The following is a 21,896-nucleotide window of genomic DNA, read 5'->3' on the forward strand; positions in this document are numbered from 1 at the left end:
TCATATCAAAATGATGAAACTATTTTGAAAATTGCCTCAATTGGGTGTTCATTAGGAATTGCAATTTTAGAGGTTCATAAAGTATAACCACAATTTTCAAATATAATAATACATTTCATTCTTAATTTAAATTACATGGCCAATTTAATATCTTGATTTGGTATTCCTTTCTTCCTCATCTTGGTTTTACTGATGTGATAGTTTTATTCTCTTGTCACAAACTAGGAAAAGTGCTTACATTTTGTAATTTGATTAGAGGTTCTAGAGATGGGATATAGACATATTAGAATGCTTTTTGTATGTCATTTCCTATGACGATTGTCTTTTTTCTTTATAATTAAATTTAACAAATGTCTAAATTTTTACTTATGGAAAATATTTTCAAAAGACAAAAAATTAAATAGTATTTCAGAAAGTACTCTTCGAAACCTTTGTTTTGTACTGCAGAGAGTATTTTTCATAATGATGTTTAAATTTTTGTGTTTTGAAAAGTACTTTCCAGATAAAAAATTTAAACATCATTCCAAAAAATACTTTTCAGAATCTATTCTTTTGTACTCTAGAAAGCATTTTTTAAAGTGATATATAAATTTTGTATTTTGGGATATACCAGAAGATGAAATCTAAACATTCTGGAAATACTTTCCAGAATAATGATATAAAGGTATTTTCAATATAGAGAGACTTTATGAGGAAAAATTAAAAGACAAAACTAAAGGGGAATGTACTTAGTAAAATGGGAGTGGATATAGCAAAAGCCCAGCGTTTTTAGTTAAAACAAAAAGGTCAGCGGCTTCAGAAATAAGCAGAAGAGATAATGTCAACAAAACCACAAATAAAACTCAACTTTCACGAAATGCGCAAAATGACCTCACTATTTTCAGCAATAGTAAATACATCATCCAATTTACAAGGAAAAAAGGAAGGGAAGGTGAAGATCCCCCTCTTTACACAAACGAATAACTCTAGAGAAAATTGCACATGCTTCCCAGTTGCTACCCAGGAGCAAGTAGATAACAAAACTGTACAGTGTACTATACAGGTGAGTTACAAGTATAGGCTTGGGTATATCTCCATTATTATTATTTTTTTACTGTAAAGGTTGATCCTGCTTTCCATTGAAGTCCGGAGAGGATGGTGGAGGAGTTCTAGAAGCAGTAGATTGTGGTGGAGCAGTAAGAGCATAAGTGAGTCTCGACGATGATGAATTCTCAATGAGACCAGCAATGCCAGCAGCTGCAGATTGAGCATTTGAAGGGAGGAAGAGATCATGCCTCTGGTCTTTGTAAGCACTCCAAACCTGGAACGCAGTTGTAGAAGGAGAAAACTTAGATATGGATAGTATACTAGCAACAGGATGCAAACAAAAGCAGAAACCACATCTGAAGTGCCAAGAGGCTAAAGCCAACAACTCAAACAGCCATGTTAAATTACTGTTGAGACTTACATCAGAATTATTCAATAGCTCTCGCACTTTAGTGCAATGGGCTCCTTCAGTAGCAAAGGCATGCAAGACCTGATTAAGCAGATAAGTAACTTGTCAACAACAAATGATGAATCATCAATAGAAAATTGATACAAATTAATCTAGATAATTTTCTTTAGAAAACAATCACAACTACAAGTACTTTCTTTAATGTTTGTCAAATTGTGCAAATAAATTAATGAAAAAGAAATAAAATACTTGCAGAAAGAAATACAAAATCCGGACTCAAGTAAATGAAACAATTGCTATTTTGAAGTGCAAGATGCCAGAATTAAGAAATGGGAAATTTAATAGTAACAGTTGATTCTATAGAAACTCATACAAACAAAATGTGAACTCGTTAAAAATCACTAAAACACCAGGTGCATTTTTACTTGGTAAGTGGACTGGAGCATACAGAAATACAATTTTATTTTTATTTTTTTAAAGTTACAGAAAACACTTGTAAAGAAAAAAATATGCGAGAGAAACCCGAACTCAAGATGAAGAATAAAATTGACGGAGATTCCAACCTCAATTGCAAGCACCCTGCCAATAGACGCTTCAGATTCATTCCACTTCATCTGAGAACAAAAGCCATTCCTTCCGCCAGCCCTCCAATCAAGAAGACCAAGAAGAACTTCAACAAGACCAACTCTGCATTGTTTGCAAAATTTATTTTAGAAATGAGAATAATTATACTCACATAAACATACAAGACAGTCTTCAAGCATGCAGCTGTTTCAAAGCAAATTATTGTGGGGCTACAAAGCCCTCTATGACCTTCCTAATAGGTACATACATTTTTAATTATGTTACCCTTAATTATAACCATCCATACATATTTCAACAGTCTCATTATAATGAATAGTAAAACATTCAAAACCAGACAGACAGATTAGGCAGAATGTGATAACACACAATAACACAAATTTCGAGGCCATAGGAAAGGTTAACTTCAAAAATATCACTCATTTTAGATAATAAAATTTGTTCCTTTTTTGGGTCACTTTAATCCAAGAAGGTATTAATTAATTTTTATCCTTGTCTTTTGTATTTCCACTAAATGAAAAGTGAGAGGAGGGCGAGACCAAGAAGGATTCCGAGGAAGTTGTTAAGAGGAATCTCATGGTGAAAAATATCTCCAACTAATTTGTCTTTCATCGAGTCCAATGCATCCTGTGATTCATGTAGCCAACCTTAGTGGGACTAAGGTGGTTGTTTGCAGTTATATTTCTGTAAAATTAAGGGGTATTTAGAAACTTCTTTAATTGCTGACTCAAATTTTCAATATCTTCACAAATCACTACCATGACTAGGGGTACTCAATTCATATTGGATAGGAATTACTCAGACCACTGTCCAATCCTGCTGAAATCAATCGTTTCAAGACTCTAGACTGCTGGTTTCAAAATAAATCTTTTAGGAAGACAGTTCAGGATTGTTGGAGAGAGAGCTCAGTACAAGGGTGGGGAGGTTTTGTATTAAAAGAAAAATTGAAGCTGCTGACATAGAGATTAAAAGTGTGGAATAGAGAGCAGTTTGGGAATATTCAGCAGAAGCTAAAGAGGGCAGAGCAAAAACTGAGTGAGCTGGGAAAGAAAGAGGAGGATAGAGACCTGACTGAGGAGGAAATCAAACTGAGGAAGGAGCTGCAGGAGGAAGTTTGGGTGGCGGCACACTCAAAAGAATCCATTATTAGGCAAAAAACAAGAATAAAGTGGTTAAAGGAGGGGGATTGCAATTCTAGATTCTACCACATGACTGTCAATTGGAAACAGCGCAAAAACATGTTGAGGGGGATTTTTATTGGCGGTTGTTGGGTAGAGGAGCCAAATAGAGTAAGGGAGGAAGTCAAATAGTTCTTTTCGAGAAGGTTTGAAGAACTATTCAAATCTTGCGGAACAATTTTGCATTTGCTTTTACATAGATAACATGCACACTGGGATGTACAGATATTAGTACTACTTGTACTGATTGACTATGTGGGAGAGGTCGTGGGTTTGAATTCCTTTCACTAACAAAAACTAAAAAACTAACATTTGCCAATAAAAAAAAGACTACCATGACTGAACTTCAAATCTACAAAACCAAGGGTCAAAATTTAAATTGGTTTGATGAGTTTTCTCTTTCACTTGCATGTTGTGGAAGTTGTTTGCAGCTAATGCAAAGTTTTATCATGAATTTGGATCTCCAAGTCCTAAAATATTGAATCAGTTAAAAGTGTGTCAATTTTCAATTATACAAGCTACTCACTTAAGTCCCTGCGCAACAAGAGCATCCCTGGCTCGGTTTCCTGCAACCACAACACGTTTTAGAGTCTCAAGAGCTAAAATGCTTCCACCTTGCCACCCTATAGCTTTCATTAGCAGTGGAACAACCTGGAAGAAGAAATTTAAAAATTAGGTCAATGCAAGTTATATATATAAATAATGGAAGTACAGCAACAAAAGCATACTAATATTATCAAAAAGAAACTAGAACCCTCCCTAAAGCCTGAGACTATCAGAACCTGTAAACTTTCAAATCTTTCTTTTCCATACTCATCGGTCATCAGCTATGTCACTCAATATCAACTTCAGCCAAATGGCATCTCCTCCCACAGTCAATATTTAACCTTTACACCTAACAGGAACATATCTTAACTCTCCACCCCACCGTAGGAAAAATAAATAACTGTTGTCATCAAAACCAAAATTTCTCCAAAATAGCATGATTTCCCCTATAATTGCAAGTCTTAACATTTGTCGTTGAGGCTTATTTACTCAGAAGTCTGAAGTTTAAAACTAGGATTAGCAGCTAAAAAACTGTTGTTCTAGATCAAGTGAACCACAATTACACACTTAATGGAACTTGAAGATGAACAATACAGGATCCAGAGAGATTTGAGGGAAACAGGTATTAAAGAAAGATGATCTCTGATTTTTTAACAAAATCCTTACCTTTTATTGCAAAGAAAGAAAAATAAATGTGAAACATATCATACTATTTAGCGAGAGATTACCACAACACTTGCTTGTCTGTCATGAGAGTATTCTTTATCTCGGGGTTAAAAATGTTATGGTATAAACCAGGCAGACAAAAGACCATTTTCAGCAGGCTCCAAACCAAAAAAAGAGCCACGATAACAGTTTAATAAAAAGCAGAATATTGGATAACCCGCATAAAGGAATGTAAAATTGTAAATTAACATATTCATATAGAACATGTCTTTTAAGATACCTGAGGTGTTCCAACACTGGTTGCTGCCATGGCTTCAGCACATGTGGTACTAGCTGCAAGTTGATGCAAGACACGCAAACAACTCAGACGCACACGTTCTTGAGGAGTTTGTGCGTTCTCTGCTGATTCATTATCCGGGTCATATGCTTGTTCTGCACGTCTCCCATTGTTTACCTCACCCGATGACATTGTTTCTCGCCTCCCCTCAAATGCAACAGCAGCAACTAGTTTGGGTACATATCCAAGATACCCAACATGATCTGCTAGTGCAGGGTGCACACGCAGTAAGGAAACTAGAGCAGCTGACAGGAGCAAAGGAAGCTCTGGATCAACAACCTGTGCCTCATAATGGGTTGCAGCAATGGATGACAAATACTGATCTAGTAGACCTTCCAAGAACCTTTTAGGGTTTCTAAGAGGGAATTTGGGATCTTTCAGAAACAACCTAACATAGATGCCACCAACCTGCATCCGCACAAAAGTTTGAATCCATTTATGAGAATATATATTATTTTATACATAATTTTATCAAAAAACGAATTATATTATATATCACATACATCAGATGAAGGGAGAAGGGAAGGGGGGAGAGGTCGTGGGTTTGAATCCCCTCACTAACAATTAGCAACTAACATTTGCCTATAGAAAAACATATATCAGGTGATACCTGTGGCTCATCTCTCATTTCCTGCTGGCCAGATGCCTGCTCAGGCAAATCCCAATCAACAACACGCCCCTTCATCTGCTCACGGTATAGCTCTAATGCCATAGTGGAAATTTGTGCAGATAAGGAAGCTGCCATCGCTGGTGTCCATACAAGTTCTGGTGTCTCTGTAGTCTGCTCAAGACCAACTACAACAGCTTCACCAGGTCCATCCCTAATTACTGACACAAGGCCATCAGGGAGAAACCTTGCAAGTGTTATAGCAACTCTTGGTCCATGCATTTGTTGGCTAACAAGCTTCCCCAACAAGGACGCTGCCATAGCTCTTTGCTGGAGTGGAATTTCTTCTGCACGTGATTATGATTATTATCAATATGTATAAATCTGCAAACAGATTCTAAAAATGAGAATAATAATAAATAAGACCAACTAAGATGTACAAGTCTTCTACCCTTCAAAGGCAAGAGCAATTCAAGAATGTAGACAACACCGCCATGCTTGGCAGCAGCCCAGGCCAGTTCTGGTGTGCTTGCCAATGCATAGAGCACATGGAGAGAGCCTTCACGACAACTTGGGGCTGAGTGAAGCATTTGTAATAAAAGCAGGAGACTAGATCCATCTGCAACCATGGCTTGCAAACAAGGAGCATGTGCTGTTAAGAGTGACAACACTCCTAGGCAAAGTTGAGGAATGTTACTGTGTGATGCTTCGGGCACAGAAAAACACTCAAAAAGAGGCAGTAACTTGTCTTTATTAGAAAATATGGATGCCAAATTAGGATTATTAGTCAGAAGATTCTGCAGAAAATAAACAAGATTAGTCAGACATGCTGAATAAAAAGTATTTCACTACATAATAAGGTAGTTAGGAATTAACCTGAAGGGAGGTCAACGCAGAACGGAGATTTTTAATCAGCTCAAGCTCTTCCTTCCCTACAGATTGTTCTTCAGACATTGTGCCAGAATTATCCAGAACCTGCTCATTTACAGATCCATCAACAGTCTCACTCGTATGCTCTGAAGTCTCAAAGAAACTAGAGGTGCCTTCAACCTTCTGATCAGCATCTTCAATCTTATGATCGGCATCTTCAACACATTGATTGTGCACAAGATAAGATATGAAATCAATCAGAGCAAGGCAAAAAGTTTCTGGTTCACTAATTTCAAAGTCTGGCTGATCATTGTAGACTCTCAAGTAAACATTTCCAATGAATAATTCTCTGGATAGTGCTTTATAGACAAAGTCATGTGAATCCTTAATATCATATAAACCATCAGGACCTTGAGCTGCACGTTGCTGATCCACAAATTTCAGCAACTCTGCTCGTGTTGAAGAGTTCCAGATAATCTGCACAGTATTCAAAAGATAGTATCAACATGCAAATACAATTAAGAGACACCTTAATTTTATTTTATTAAAAGTTGAAGCGTAAATATTCTAAAGCAAAAAACAGTTAATTATTTGTAGGAACTCAAGGATTATTTCATTGAACATCACAGGTAGTCAGTAGATAGAACCTAATAAATGACCAGGAAAACTAGTGACTAAAAGAAACAACAAATAACCATTTCAACTAATTTGTAAGACTTAAATCTACCATACAATAGTCGGGTATATTTGCCTTATGTGCCTTTTCTTCTTTTGGGGAAAGGGGAGTGCCATTTACACTGCTGCAGGTATTTTAGCAAATAGCAACATTAGGTTACATATTTTTTAATTTTAATTACTGTGTCAACTAGCAAGAAGCATAGTAGCAACTAGCAGGCTAAAAATGAGTTCAAGGCTCTAATAAAATTGTTCAATCAGTTTTAACACAAACTTAATTTCTAATTTTTTAGGCTTTGCCAGAAGGCCTGTCTCCTTATGCCTGTGTTGTAGATCTCTTCAGCCCATTTTTTTCTCTTCAAAATTTCTTCAGCTATTCAGATTTTATCTGAAGTTCTTTTTCCCAAAATGTCTAGGTTTATTTTATTCTTTTTTTTTAATCTTGAGCTCAAAATCTGCCAATTTTTTCCTTCCAAAAGCTTAACAGATGATATTCAAAGTTCTTTATCATAAAATGTGTAGCTTTTTGTCATCAGCCAAACCAACAGTTCCTTTATCTCAGCATGCTGATTTTGTTAACAATAACATCATTAACTTATCAGAAATTTATTCTCACATCCTAAACAATATTTTTTCTGATTGATTCAAAAATGGGTACAGACTAAAACCTAGCTACTAATGAGTACGCATATAGTTTCTTGTCCGACATATTTGTCACTTAAACTATGTTCCAATAACCTGTGCAATCTGACATTAATTAAAATCTTTACAGAGCAAAACATTCATTTCCATTTTTATTCCAATGGTATTCCCACAAACAAGAAAATAAGTGGCCCCTATAAGAAAAATTATCCTTGCACAGGGTCAAGGATGATGAGAAAAAATACCTCTGGTGACTCCAGGTTTGCATTTAATTTGGACAGTAAATCTTTGGACATTTGATCTTTTAACATGCTAGAGAACTTGGGAGTTAGCAAAACTTTGAGGGCATCAGCGGCTGCCTGATTGTAAGGTGTTGCACTCTCATCACTGCACAAGCCACTGAGCCTTGACAAAGCCAAGGATGCTTTTATGGCATGCATGTTTTTGGCAATTTGAACACTAGCACCAACACCATGCGATTCTGTTGCATCAGACTCTTCAGCAGTAGAGTCATACTGAAGCAGCAGCGGCAAAAGGTACCTATCATGGACCATATTAAATAGGTAAGTCCAAAAAATATTTACAAGTAAAACTAAATAGGATAAACACATTTTTTATGTACCATAAATAATTTCTCTCAACATATAAAATTTAGAGCTCATTAGCTAACCAACAAATCAAAAAGTAATACTTCATTACAAGTATTAACTGAGATGCCTAGAGGAGTAAAGCTTAAATTATAATACTAGGTGAGGATCAGATGGTATTATTATGCAAATTTCGTTTCTTAGGCCTACTAGATTTAGAGGTGGAGCTTTTACTAGATATAGTCAATTTTCACTTAATGCTCAGTGCAGCCCATTTAATGAGGTATTGAATCAATACAAAACAAAATTAAGGTTCCAAAAAGATTATCGCAAATGAGAATAGCTCCTCAATTGAAGGGAAGCTAGTGTTTGAAGAGGAAACTCTACGTATTTCTGCTTCATTTGATGATATTAGTTTCATGCATTCAGGAGAAGAGTGTTCCCTCAATGCCTCAGCTGGTAACCCAGTTACTGGTAAAACCTCTTTGATTAAGGCCAACAACTACAGTTTTGGCAAATCATTTACATGGAGTATTCCTCTCAAACCCTCTTTTCTTTCCCTTGTTACTTGTTAGTTGATCCCACATCATTGTCCCATCCTTTGCCTATCTCAGCTTCAAACATTGATCCTGTTCATTCTATTACAGGGGTTCAACATGAGATACAAGATTTGGGCGATGGGGTCCTACTTTAGAAGGAGATTGAAAGAGTGAGTCAGGAATTTGGAGACGTCAGAATTAAAAAAGAAAGTATTTGAGATTGATAGAAGGCATTCAGTTGTAAATGAAGGTTGCAAACTGCAATAAGATAAGGATGGCAACACATTCAAAGATCATTGATAAGGTAGTCATAAGGAGGAAGTGGAATACTTTAAGTGTGTTGGAAAATACAATCAGGATATTGTTTGAAAAAGTAAGGAAATTACTAGTTTCCATAAGGATTTCTAAACTGAGGATAATTTGTCAAGACCATTTCTGAGAACCAGAGTGGGTATGCACTTATAACAGTAAACCCACGTGACCAGCTCTAATTAATTACGTACTTATTTAAGCTACTTATCCTATTTAATCTCTAGACTTACTCAGTAAAACAATAACTAAAGAGGCATACCATAAAACACCAGCCTTTAATAAAGCATCTTGCAATTCAGAGGAAACAGAAACATTGGCAATAGTCTGTAAAGCAGCATCAACAGCGGCAGGTACAAGCTCAAATTCAGTGCAGTGCACAATGTCCTCAACTAGTCCGGAAAACTCAAGTATCTCAGCTCTGGCAGCCTCGAACTGACTAAGAACTGCAAATGTTCGCATGATGTTTGTAACAATGATGGCAGATGGTTCATTTCCAGGAGTAGTAGGCTGAACAACACCCATGCAACGGGAAAGAAGAGTTGCAAGAAGATGTACTCCTCCATCTCTTACAAGCTCTTCCCCATTCAATGAAGAAGACGCACATCTAACCATATGAAAATTCAAATTAAGAGCAAAAGTTACCACAAAATGTTTTTAAACATATTAGCATAATGATGAAGCCTAAGAAGAAAGAACATGAAGCTCTTACGTCAGCCACACAAGCTCTGATGCAGCAACAAGGAGTGGTGCTCTATCTGAAGAAAGAAAATTGCTATCATCCTTGTCCACAGTAACAGCACTCAGCAACATGGGATAGCCAGCATATTTGAATGGCTCCAATACATCTCCATGTCTTCTGTATAAAATACATTGTCCCTTCAACAGAAGTAGCAATCTCCAAGGCTGAGGACCTTGCAACCCTTGCATGGTAGCCTATGTTTTGGTCACAAAAAATATAATTTAACAAATCATAAAAGGCATACGTATTCTTTCTTGCAGATGAAAAAAAAAACTAGTAGAACAATTCATTGTAATGGAGGATATAAGCAAGCACCAAGAAATCAAAATGAAAATGAATGAGCATTATGATTTTGATGGCCCATTTTTGTGCTTGTATACAACCATTGTAAGCTTGCATGCATGTATTCTGCAGTTGTGGCTCATTAGAAGAATAAAACATATAAGCTAAAAAATATGTATAAATGTGCAATTTTCCCCCCATCAGGCTTTTAACTCAATAACATACCCAAGAAAAATCACAACTTCATTGCTACCTCTAGTTATAAAAGCAAATATACAGATTTCAGATTTGTATGCACAAGATACTCAATTCATAAATTAATTGCTTAAGACAACACAGGTCTCCACAGTTTTTAAGCTGAGATACTAAGATAGAATAAGTATGAGAACTGTTATGTAGAAAACAAGAAATAATCATGTTGTCTTAGTGACATTCATTGAAACATGATTCCAAAGAAGACTGTGTATGACATTGAAACTTATGTCTACCTGGAGGCGTTCATAGGCCTTCTGTATCGCAAGAAACTTCTCCCTCCCTTCTGGATTTTTGTCGGGATGATATTTCATTGCAAGTTTCCGATATTGTCGCTTTAGTTTTTCTTCATCGATGTTCTCAATCTGCTTTGATAAGCTAGAAGCTTCATCTGTAACCTCTAGAGAATTTCTTTTATTTACATCATCACTAGATACATCCTCAAAGGATATTTCAAGGATCTTGCCAGCTTCTTCTTCAGAAAGATCCATAGGCTTTCTAGTCAACTCTTCACGCCACATTACAAGTAGTGACTGAAGAAACTCTACATGTTCAACAATTGGCCAATTTGGAAAACGAATATCATCACATAGGTTCCTGAGGTAATAACGGTGACACCACATTTCATCTCTCAGCTCTGGGTATGTCACTGGAGGCATGGGGGCATAGTCATATAAAACATGGCAATGCTGTGACAGTTTCTGCGGAAAATCACCAAGATGCTGCAAAACCTGATAAAGAGCAAAGGAGAATGGATTCAATTCCACTATGTGAATATCATATTAGAAACCAAGTGAATATACTATTATAAAAATTGAGGAAAAATAAGACTCATCAAAGTGACTATCACAATGTTTAGATTACCTGGCGAATTAGATTTTCTGCTCTCATTTTGTGAGTCCATATTATCTCTGGGGTGTCAGAATCAGAAACCATTGCTGCAGCAAATGCTGTCGGACCACTACGCTCCAGTACATACAACAAAGATTCAGGGAGAAGTCCACCAAGAACACTGCGTTTTGCCAAAGGCAATGAAGTTGAAACTGCAGCCTCTTCCCCACCATGAAATGCTTGATGGACATGGGTGACAGAAAAGAGTTGCCCAATTGAAAGTAGATTAGACCCAGGATATGCCAGTGCAAAATAAAATGCACCAGTGCTGTACAAACGAACCATAGCTTTGGGATTCCGGGTAACAATGGCCTTAAGCAATGCAGCAGCTGCCTCAACAATACTTGGTTCCCCAGAAAGAATGGCCTGTCCCCACCCCCAAAAAAAATGAAACGAAAATAGGAAATCAAAATATTATAATATTTAATTTGTTTAGAAGTTGGAAGAGTAGACAAAACCTACAATTTTATGATATCATTTTTGTATCTTGGAATATTTTAGAGTATCCTAGATTATCTCTTAGGATTTATTCTTCTTTTATATTTTATGATTTCTTTTCGTATTTATTTAGGATCTTTGTAATTACAAGCATACAATATTCTCATATTTAGAAGGAATAATATTATTGTATATCTTTTATGAGGTACACCAGGTGCCTAGGGGACAGCTAATTCTAGGGGGCAAATCCCTGTGATTATGGGATTGCTTCCTAATATACACACCTAGTATTAATAGCAAGATACACAACAGATACAGAATAAAAATACAGCAGGGATAAAATATAAAACTTCCTAAAATAGGAGTAACACAGTTTTGACAAATATCATGTAAATAGGAATATTATCTCCTATATCTATTTGTATTTATTGTATTAATTAAGTATATATAAAACAAACTCCATTCTGTAGTCAAGACACACGGTTTCTGCCTCTCTTGCCTCTGTTTCTCTCTCTTTCAACAAGAATGATAAAGGTAAATGACTCAAGACAATCAAGAATCAAAGAATCTGGCCAAAATAATTTTGAGAAAGAAATGCTACTTAGAAAGATGCAAGTCATTACTCTCAACAAATGTCAATATTTTCCAACGTGGCAGATTAAAAAATGAACAACTCCTAAAATTACCTGTGCAATATGTGGAAGGCAGCGTGGACTTGACAAGATTCGTTTTACTCTAGGAGTTGGAGTAACAATCTCTCCAGCATCATCTAAATCAGAATGTGCCGACACCATGCTATGCAATATGGACAAAGCGGTGTCCCCAACCTGAATACAATATACATATTCTATCTATTAGTAGGATACAAGGAAAAAAAATTAAAGAATGAAGTGTCAAAAAATTGTTTTTGATAAGACAATTTATTAGCCATAAACATAACCATCTTCTGTCACTTTTGGTAGATTTCCAAACGGGCCTAAGCTTACAGTTATCACTTATCAACAATTCAACATAACAGCACTAAAGCTATAGAAAACATCACAAAAAAATTATTATCAATATTATCTTCCAAGTCCAGCATGATTCTACCTGAGGTGGGGTAAGGACAGGAACTCTGAGGGCAAGTGCCCAACGAAGCTCACGGATATCACGCAACTTCTTCCAATCTAGCATCCCAGAAGCCCAAAACCTTGTTGTCCAATCAATAGCTTTCTTGGACCACAACCTTCTAATAGCATCTTTTTCCATAGGTCCAACTTGAGCACCATCTTTATCAATATACATCCATTCCTTAAGTGGTTCCATAAAAGCACTAGCAGCAATTAAATTTGATTGCAAGGGAATAGATGTCCTCTCTGAAGTTTCATGGACCACGGTAAGCAGATCAACAGCTAATACACAACCTCCAACTAGAACACAAGCCTCTACATTTGATAAAACCTTCATCAATGCCTGAAATTCAGTAAACCATAGTTAATTTAAATTTTCAAACAATAGAATTGACATATTGCAATGTTTACTCTAGCATTTTTAAAACTTTATTTCATTTAGGATAATCATTAAACCAATATTGTCCACCAATCCTGTTACAAATTACAATTAGCAGCAATGAAGGTTAAAATTTAAAATGTATTTTCTTTTCGCCCAAATAGTGCCAAAATTTCAGTACTCTAAAGCACAAATATAAGGACGAACATCAAACAGAACTATGACACAATAGCAAAGCAAATTAATCCTTCCTCCTACTCAAAGAGAAGACAAAGTTAGGAAAAAGTAAATTCAATTTACACACCTTCAGAAGTAAAAGAAGGCGATGCCTCAAAGCTCTGTCATCTGTCCTATCCAAGAGAACAGTAATGTGAGCTGTACCTTCAAAAGGGCCAATGGTCATGTAATGCTGCTCATATACAATTGCCATTGCCCTTGCACAAAGTTCTCTCACTGATGATCCACCACCTCCACCAAAACCATCTAATCTGCCCATGTCGCACCAATCATCAGATGCACCTAATTCATCAGGAACAGCACCATCTACAGTAAGCCCGGTGTCTGCATCACATAAGAACCGATGGTAAAGTGCCCGGAAGAAAGCAACAGGATCACGCAATGGGAAGTCTTGTGCCCTGCCACCACTGCCACTCTCAAGCAGTAAACGCAGATAATACTGACCCACGCAAACTTCTTTTGACAAGCTAGGGTACCGAACAGAAAATTCAGGGTAGTTCCAAGATATTTGTGGTGCACACTCAACCCCTGATACCATATCCAAGGTAGCACGGCCTGGAACAATATCTTCAGTACGCTCTTTCTCGACATCTAGTTTATGAACTTCAGCTTGCAAAGATTCTCTCAACTCTTGCCTAGTACGCTCATTCCAAATCAAGTCTGCACGATTGTGATCAAGATCAAATGCTCGCCAAAATTCAGGCCAGTTACATAGAAGCCGACCAGATCCTACAGGTGTGTTCTCCACAACAACTTGAGCAGGAGCAGGAATGCCTGCATTCTGCAAATCAACTGCATTGCTGTCAGGATCAAGTGAATTTGAAAAATCAGATCCTGGAGCTTCATTTGAGTTTGTTGATGCCACAATAGCTGAATCCACAAAAGTTGAATGCCCATTTTCTTCTCCTGTAGAAGACCCATTGTTCAAATGTTCACTAGTGTGAACAACAGAAGATTGAATATTTGAAGCCTGTCCAGAACTTGGGTCCATAACTGTTTTATGATAGCCGTCTGAGCCTCTAACAATAGCACCCACTGGCTGCTTAGCTGAATCAGAAACATCAAAGTTATTAGCTGAAGGGAACGGTTGTTCTTGAGAGGTAAGTCCTCTCCCAATGCGACCTTTCCTGTGCTGAAGTAAACGTCTTTTTCTTCTCCCAATTGATGATTCTTCTTGATTTGTGTCTTCAGCTAGAACTCCATCAGCACGTGTGTGCAAGTAAGCAACGAGGCCAGGAGGCAGAATTCGGGACAGTAGCTCCAAAGCTGGTTGATAGGAATCTGCCCAAAGAGCAACAAGTTGTCGACTAACTTCACGCCGCTCACCAGCTGGAAAGAAAAATGCATGCAGTAAATGTCTCAACAAAGCACCATCACGCAAAGAAGCATCCCGCATGGACTCTGCAGCAATGGCATCTTCTTCTGCAATTGATCGCATTATCATTGCTACTGTTTCTCTAACACTTTCAGCAGGGTGACCAAACAGTGCAAACAAGCGACGCTTCAACCCTGCAACTTGGCGTAATAATTCAACAAAAACAGTATATTGGGTAGTCTCGCCATGTGGATCACAAATCATAGCCTCAAGCACTTCAACAACAGTCATTGACAGTAAAGGTGACACTGAAGTAGGTTTTAATCTGTTGACAAGAATCATGATATAATTATGATTAGCAAACAATACTGACTTTGTATGCATAATTGTGGCATGCCATTCTCCTTTAGAATCTGTTACATTTGCATCACCAGGTCCACCACCAATGAGTACAGCAACAAGCCCTGCAGCTTCAGAAGCTACACCTTCTGAACCATTTCTGAGTAAACCCATTATTCTTCCAACTGCTGCCGGAAAAGACATCACATGTGATGCGGCACTTCTTGAGGCAAGTAGTCTGCGTAAACATGAAATAAAACCCATTACAGTTGCTGCAGCTTTTGGTGAAGGGGGTGGCAGTGGAGGAGATTCTGGAGGAAGATTTGGGGCAGCAGGAAGCATAGTAATCAAGGCCATCAAAGTAACTTCCGGTACTTCAATGTTTGGAGGCACACCACTATATGGTATACAGGCATTGAACTCCCTTATTCTACGCCATAGTTTAGCCCTTGATCCAGGAATAGAACCACCTTCAGCAACGGCATCCTTGGCAGAAGATGCTAAATGTTTCAAATGCATGGATGCAGTTTCTGCATCAGTAACAGGCCTTTGTTGACCATATTGCAAAAAAACTCTCCCACAGGGAGGATCAATGCGATGACCGGGCATTGTCAGTCTTGGCAATACAGGTATGGCACATTGACCCTGAAAATAAACATTACTAGAAGTCAAACGTGCAATTTGAGTCTTTGACACTCCATTCTGCAATAAGACGTGCTTTATTTTTATAACACCATCATAAGATTGCCTCCAGTTCAGGAACAGGTTCAACAATGATATTATGAGATTAGACAAGTATTATAGGACATAATCATCAAGCTTCAATGTACACATACAACTAAATAACAATTCTCAACCAAGATGAGATACATCTACCTACTTCAGTTTGTAAAGCATCACGAACTGCTGCAAGTAAGCTATCACGAGACGTGCTTGCATAAACCTACAATTCATGCCACATGCGTGAGAAAATTTAAAACATAATAAATTATAACTAAATAGCACAACAAAATCTTACATGGATGGGGCATCCATCACTAAATTCAATTGCAAACATCTGGGGCTCTTCAGCAAACCGAACAAGAGCAGTTACTGAAGATAACGGACGAACAGTAACAGCCTGCAAACATCTAGTAAAAATTCTCAACACTTGACATAACACTTCTCATTATGAGTAAAACTCAGCTTTCATAGACATATAAATGCATTAATAAGAAATTGGTTGCATTAACAACACGTAAAGCCAACATAAAACTATTGATAAATACACAAATGCAAATTCTATTGATGATGCATATAATGTTCAAAATTAATATATCTTCTTTAAAATCTGTTTTACCTCAGAATATGATACTGCTTGCTTGTTGTTACAATAAAAAAGTAGAGGCCGCATTTGCTTAAGCATTTTCTTAGTACGAAGTGCTTTTCTAATTAAAAGAAATGCTTCAAAGATAAAAAGGTATAACCACTAAATAACTTTTAGGGAGAAAAATCAACTCAAGCACTTTTCTCAGAAGGAAAAAGTTATATAATAAAAGCACTCTCTCAAAAGCTTATCCACATGTAACCTAAATGTGCAGCTTTATAGAAAAAACCATAAATCACCATGGTTAAAAACTCCAAAGACCTATTGCACACAGTAACATGTTATGCTGTAATCAGTGTTGTTATATGGCAGCGCCATGGCATGGCAGATTCTTTGCCAATCACCATAGGCAATTTGTAAGGGGAGGCCAGCTATGGCAGCACTATAGGCCGCAATGGCGTATTTACATGGGAGAATTTTGGCCTTCCTCCATGTTCTGCCATCCACCATTGATAACATTTGCTGTAATTATGTCATTCAAGATTTATTAAAAAAATTTCAGAAAACAATTGTTTATCAATGTTTAATTTCTTCTGCAAGAAATTCCATCAGCACATATCAATGCCTACAATATAATAATAGATTTTCATCTAGAAATGGGCCAAATGGCTAAATCCTATTCACAAGTTGATTTAATAAATGCGTCACTTACTTCATAATTCTCAGGGCGCCTTTCCACAAGTGAAACCTTTGTAAGAATGAGCTGACGAGATACAGCATCACCATGCTCCCCTAGTCCTCCTTTTGGGCCAACTCCTAAGCTCAATCCTGGAACATTTAGAGTTCCACGGGCAGCAGAACGCAGCCTTGTCACAGACCAACCCCCCAGTGGGGTATCTTCTGCTCCAACTGCCTCTTTTGCTGCATTACATTTGTTTGTGCAAGGTTAAAAATAAATTACTGCAACAAATAATGAATTTGAAAGAGGAAGGAGCATAAACAAGGTTATGACTAGTTACCCCTTTGTTTTATATATTCAGAAATAGAGAGAGTTTGAGAGCTCTCCACAGACAACGATAGCCCAACAGTGGATTTTGCAGTTTTAGTCTGCAATAAAACTTATGCACTGTTATTACTGTTGATATTAAAACATGTAGCATTCCTTGGTTATCAAGAAAGCACAATTAAACCATTCTTACAAATTCTGCTTTATTTCATGCCAAAAGGCAACCAAATTTAAGGTACCAATATCTTGCATAATAAATATTTAAGATTAAACAAAGCCATCCATACCAAATTTGAGATAATAGCTGATATTGTACATCCAGAAGCCGCTTGGAAAGCTTTAGATTTTCTTCCATATAAGGGGCAAAGAACAAATCCGCTACCATGATCAATGTTTTTCTTTCCAAAAGCATCAGAGAGAAGAATAATTGCAGGGGAATCCATGTCTCTAAAATCCAAGCACCAGCGAAGGTCACCCGACTTTGTATCGAGAAGTTCAACACCAACATAAGTTACTTTCAATTTCTGTTAAAGCCACCAGCCATACAGGATAATTAGTTTAGCTTATCACCCTGCATTCTTTTTTGTATAAGTTCACCATACGGTATATTAAAGAAAACTGCCGGTCATTTCAAAATTATAGGGAATTTGGCCTGTATGGAAATTTAATTGCTTCAATTAAATTATTTTCATTTACAAAATACTTTGTCTGGATAAGTGAATTCAAATACCTTGAGTTCCAATTTGTTTGTTTAGATAAAGGAATTCAATTTCCATATGTAAATTTCACTTGTCAATATTTATTAAGAAATTGAGATTTCAATATAATATTTTGCCGACAATAAACATCACAAATTTTAAATAATAAAAAATTCAAAAAGTAGTTCAAAATTTTGAAAAATTACAAAAAAATAAATGATTAATTATAACATTCTTTTCATAGATGATCAATAACTACAAAATCAAATATCAAATACTTGGTATTATAATTTCAATATTTGCAACTATCAACATGCTGTTTCAGAAGGAAAAGAAAAACTCAAATTGATAGTTTTTATTATTAATAGACGCATAAACTCTTAATCTTATAAGGATATGGATATTGGATAGTGACAAGAGGTGTGGGAAAGAAAGAGAGGTAACAGGAGGGAGAGAGAGAGAGAGAGACAAACAGGCTGAAAAAGCATACCTAAGCTTAAAGGTGAGAGAGCTCATTTCTAACTCTTTTATTTTAGGCATTACTTAAAATCCCTTCATTTAATTTAAAAAATAAACATCCCTTATAAAAAAAATCATTTTAAAAATGCTTTGGGTTTGATATCCAATCGTGCCGTTTTTATGGGATCCGACTCTTCTCAAGTGAGGTAAAATAAGGGATCTTAAATGTTGATGAAAAAATCAACCGTATATTTATATATACATACATAACAAATCATAAATGTGTTGGAACTTAGAATACATTACAATATACTTACTTCAGTGGAGTCAAATCCCTTTTTATGAGTGGTATTTTAAATCCACTTAAAAATTAAACTCTCTCAAAACTCTCTATCCAATCACACTTAACACCAAGGTTTAATAAAATGGTCCGTGACTGCGATTTTGGCCACAAACAACGTCAAGGTTTTTGGAGTGACTGCAACCATAAATGTGGCTGCATTCATCCGCAATTTTCAGCAATAACGACCATACCACGACCTTTAAAACCTTGCTTAACACATTTAATTTCTCTTAATCGGCAAAGGACAAAAGAATGACACAAATGCACATCCTCACAATTCATCATACGCAACAAACTACAAACAACACGCGACAACTAATGAACAGTACCATACACTCTATAAGTTTTAACAATGGCAAAGCAAGCAAGAATAATCCCACAATCAAAATGCATGCTTGTCCGCTCTGCTCTCTTTACTCACATGCTAGACTAAGTTCACAGAAAAGCAATAGCTAAAAACAAAGAGAATCAATCACAATTCACAACTAAAGAAGCAATTGCAACTTACAAAAGCAACCCACTGAGACGCCCGTCGCCGAAGATGAAGCACCGGGAACTCAGCCACTGGGGCCAACCGGTTCCACCGTATCCGATGCAACTCCGTCAAAATACTCGCCCTGTACCGCGACGAGAACTTCATGGCCTTGAATTTTCCGCGTCCATCGGTCCTCACGCTGAGGTTGAACTCGTTCGAATTCACGTCGCGGCCGAGAACAGGCGAGGCACCTTCGAAGTCCGTCGCGACGTCGTACGAGTTCGTGACGGTAAGCGTGGAAGGATCGAGAGTGAGAACGGAGACGCTGGAAATGCAGAGAATCCTCTTGTAGCGGCCGCGCCACGAGTGCTTAACGACCATATACCGCGCCAAGTACTCGGGCTCTTCGAGAGGCGGGGGAGCGGAATTAACGGCGGCGGAGGCGTTGGCAGCGTTTTCCATGACCGGCGGCGGGTGAAGCTGGACAGGGCGGTTGAGATCGGATGCGTAGCGGCTCACGGATTCGACCTGGGGGAGATGCGCGAGGGTGTGAACACGTGGCGCATTGTGGAAGCGGAGGAAGAACCAGAGTCCCTGCTGCTGCGACGATGGAGGTGCCGCCCCCGCCGCTGGGCTTCCGAGAGGCCGAGAGTGATTCGCCCCCAGCTCTAAGACTTAAGAGCGGTGTGGATTACATTCAATTTTCCGCGCGATCCAATCGGAACCCTAACTAAAGTGATTTTTGTTCATCCAATGCGAGGTTTCGATTGGACTTACGATGGGGAAGGGAGCGGTTAGGGTTGCGGGAATCGGAGAACGGAAAATCGAATCGGAGTAAGCAATCGCACGTTGGAGTGAGAGAAATGGCGAGAGAGAGAGAGAATGGGGGTAGTGGGAGGAGGAGGAATAGGAGGACGAACGCACCGTCTGATGCTGATCATGATGACGTGGCCGTTTCTTATTCGCGATGACTCTACCTCCTTCAGAATTAACATGAAAAACGAAAATATTCTATTATATGTTTTTTTTTTCTGTTTTTAGTTACAAGAGTAAAATTCTATTATGTGGTTTTATATGTAAGAAACAAAATTGATAGCGTGTTTTAAAATAATGAAAAATCATATTTAAATTAAGAAAGATGAATTTTGTTTTATTTTAATGTTTTTTCTTATTTATATAACAGATGCCGGATAAAGGAGTTGAAATTGATAACTAAAACTTGGATTAAATTGAACTTATTCAATAAACAACTTGAAACGAAATAATATTCAAAATTAAATTCTTTCTTATTTAAAATTTATAAAATGAATTGCTTCCAGTAAGTCGTTAGGTATTGAAAAAAGAGAGAAAAAAATGCACCATCACAGTAGATATTTGTTTAGTATTTTAATTTGTACTCAATAGTATAAATATAAAACTAAATATAAAACAACTTCAGGTCAGTGAATTGGTTCTATTCAAAATTGAAAAGTTCCTTGTTTCATCACATGTTAAAGTTGAGAAGTTCATAACCGACTAAAAGGACTTAATGGTGAGGATTGAGATAAATACATAAAAACTTAAGTTCAATTTCTATTGTGATTCTTATCCACTAAAAAATTTTGAGAAGATCATCACTTTAAAGTTTAAACAAACTGCTCCTTTGTTTCCTCACTCGTCCACATTGACAAGACATTATTCTATATATACTTTCTAATATTGGCATGGAGTACTACAATCAAAGCATCCTCTCAACTTAAACATCGATAACAAGAAGACATATTCATGATGTTATAATTACGGAAGCATCGAGAGATGGGTTTATTAGAGCCTGGAACACAATCCAACTAAATGCAGGAAATTCAACGTTAGTGTTTCACAAACAATAATGATTGTGAGGAGGGAGTTAGTAAAGTTCATCACAATTTTTACTTTTCACGTTAACTTTATCGTATTTATGACCGTTTTTGTTTCACGTAACTAAATTTAACAAACAAGTTACATAGAATTAGTAAAAAAAATTAAAAATCATGCTATAAAATAAAAGACAACAATAACCCAAATTTGAGAAACAAAAAATTAAAATGAAATTTATGGAAGATGAAAAAAAGCAAAAAGAATTTTAAAAAAATTATGAACTGAGTTTTAGACTTCAAACTATTTAAAAAAATATTATAAAATAATTTTCTGCTAATCATCCAATTATAAAATATTATGAAAAATAAATTTATTAACTTTTACAATAATTATCTTAAAAATCACGTCATCAATAATATGTAATTTAACAATAATATTTTATGTTGTAAGTTGATGGCCATTAAAATCTTATTTTAAATAAAGTAGTATATATTTTTATAATATTTATTATATTTATCTATTCTATACTTCTAAATCTCATCTAAATTGATTGTCCACACTTTCTTTTAATTTAAATATTTTTCTTTAAAAAATTATCTAAAAACTTGTATTATTAATTTTTTGTCTTAATCATCCGATTCATTCCAAAAAAGAAATCCAACTAATCGGAATTCGATCGGATTATATTGTTATTTTTCAATAGAACTTAATTAATTTTATGCACTAAGCTAGTGGTCACTCATAAGTAAATTGATCGAATGAACTTTTTATTTATCTAATAATCTTATATTATCGTCCAAAATAAAAGTTTCAACG

At 36.5% G+C, this 21,896-nt stretch overlaps 1 protein-coding gene across 2 annotated transcripts; it reads right to left on the reverse strand.

Annotated features, from left to right (window-relative positions):
- Positions 1–836: 836 nt before the first annotated feature.
- Positions 837–20,204, reverse strand: LOC114411726 (dnaJ homolog subfamily C GRV2-like). Of its 2 annotated transcripts, XM_028375396.1 has the most exons (22): positions 19,278–20,204; positions 17,557–17,793; positions 17,283–17,370; positions 16,976–17,184; positions 15,976–16,077; positions 15,838–15,900; positions 13,371–15,602; positions 12,668–13,030; positions 12,265–12,405; positions 11,114–11,506; positions 10,486–10,980; positions 9,686–9,909; positions 9,236–9,580; positions 7,784–8,078; positions 6,228–6,698; positions 5,803–6,148; positions 5,355–5,698; positions 4,688–5,152; positions 3,722–3,846; positions 1,999–2,122; positions 1,448–1,516; positions 837–1,300 (listed from the first exon to the last, which is right to left on the reverse strand). In XM_028375396.1, exons 1-22 carry the CDS (start codon positions 19,704–19,706, stop codon positions 1,091–1,093), a joined length of 7,770 nt encoding a protein of 2,589 aa, XP_028231197.1. In that variant the 5' UTR covers positions 19,707–20,204; the 3' UTR covers positions 837–1,090. The 2 variants fall into 2 exon arrangements, with proteins under 2 accessions (XP_028231197.1, XP_028231198.1); XM_028375397.1 differs by lacking the exons at positions 17,283–17,370; positions 17,557–17,793; positions 19,278–20,204 and having other exon boundaries at positions 15,976–16,087; positions 16,976–17,177.
- Between the last annotated feature and the right edge of the window lie 1,692 nt (positions 20,205–21,896).

This window comes from Glycine soja, chromosome 5, assembly GCF_004193775.1.
Source record: "Glycine soja cultivar W05 chromosome 5, ASM419377v2, whole genome shotgun sequence".
In the NCBI taxonomy this organism is placed as follows: Eukaryota; Viridiplantae; Streptophyta; class Magnoliopsida; order Fabales; family Fabaceae; genus Glycine; species Glycine soja.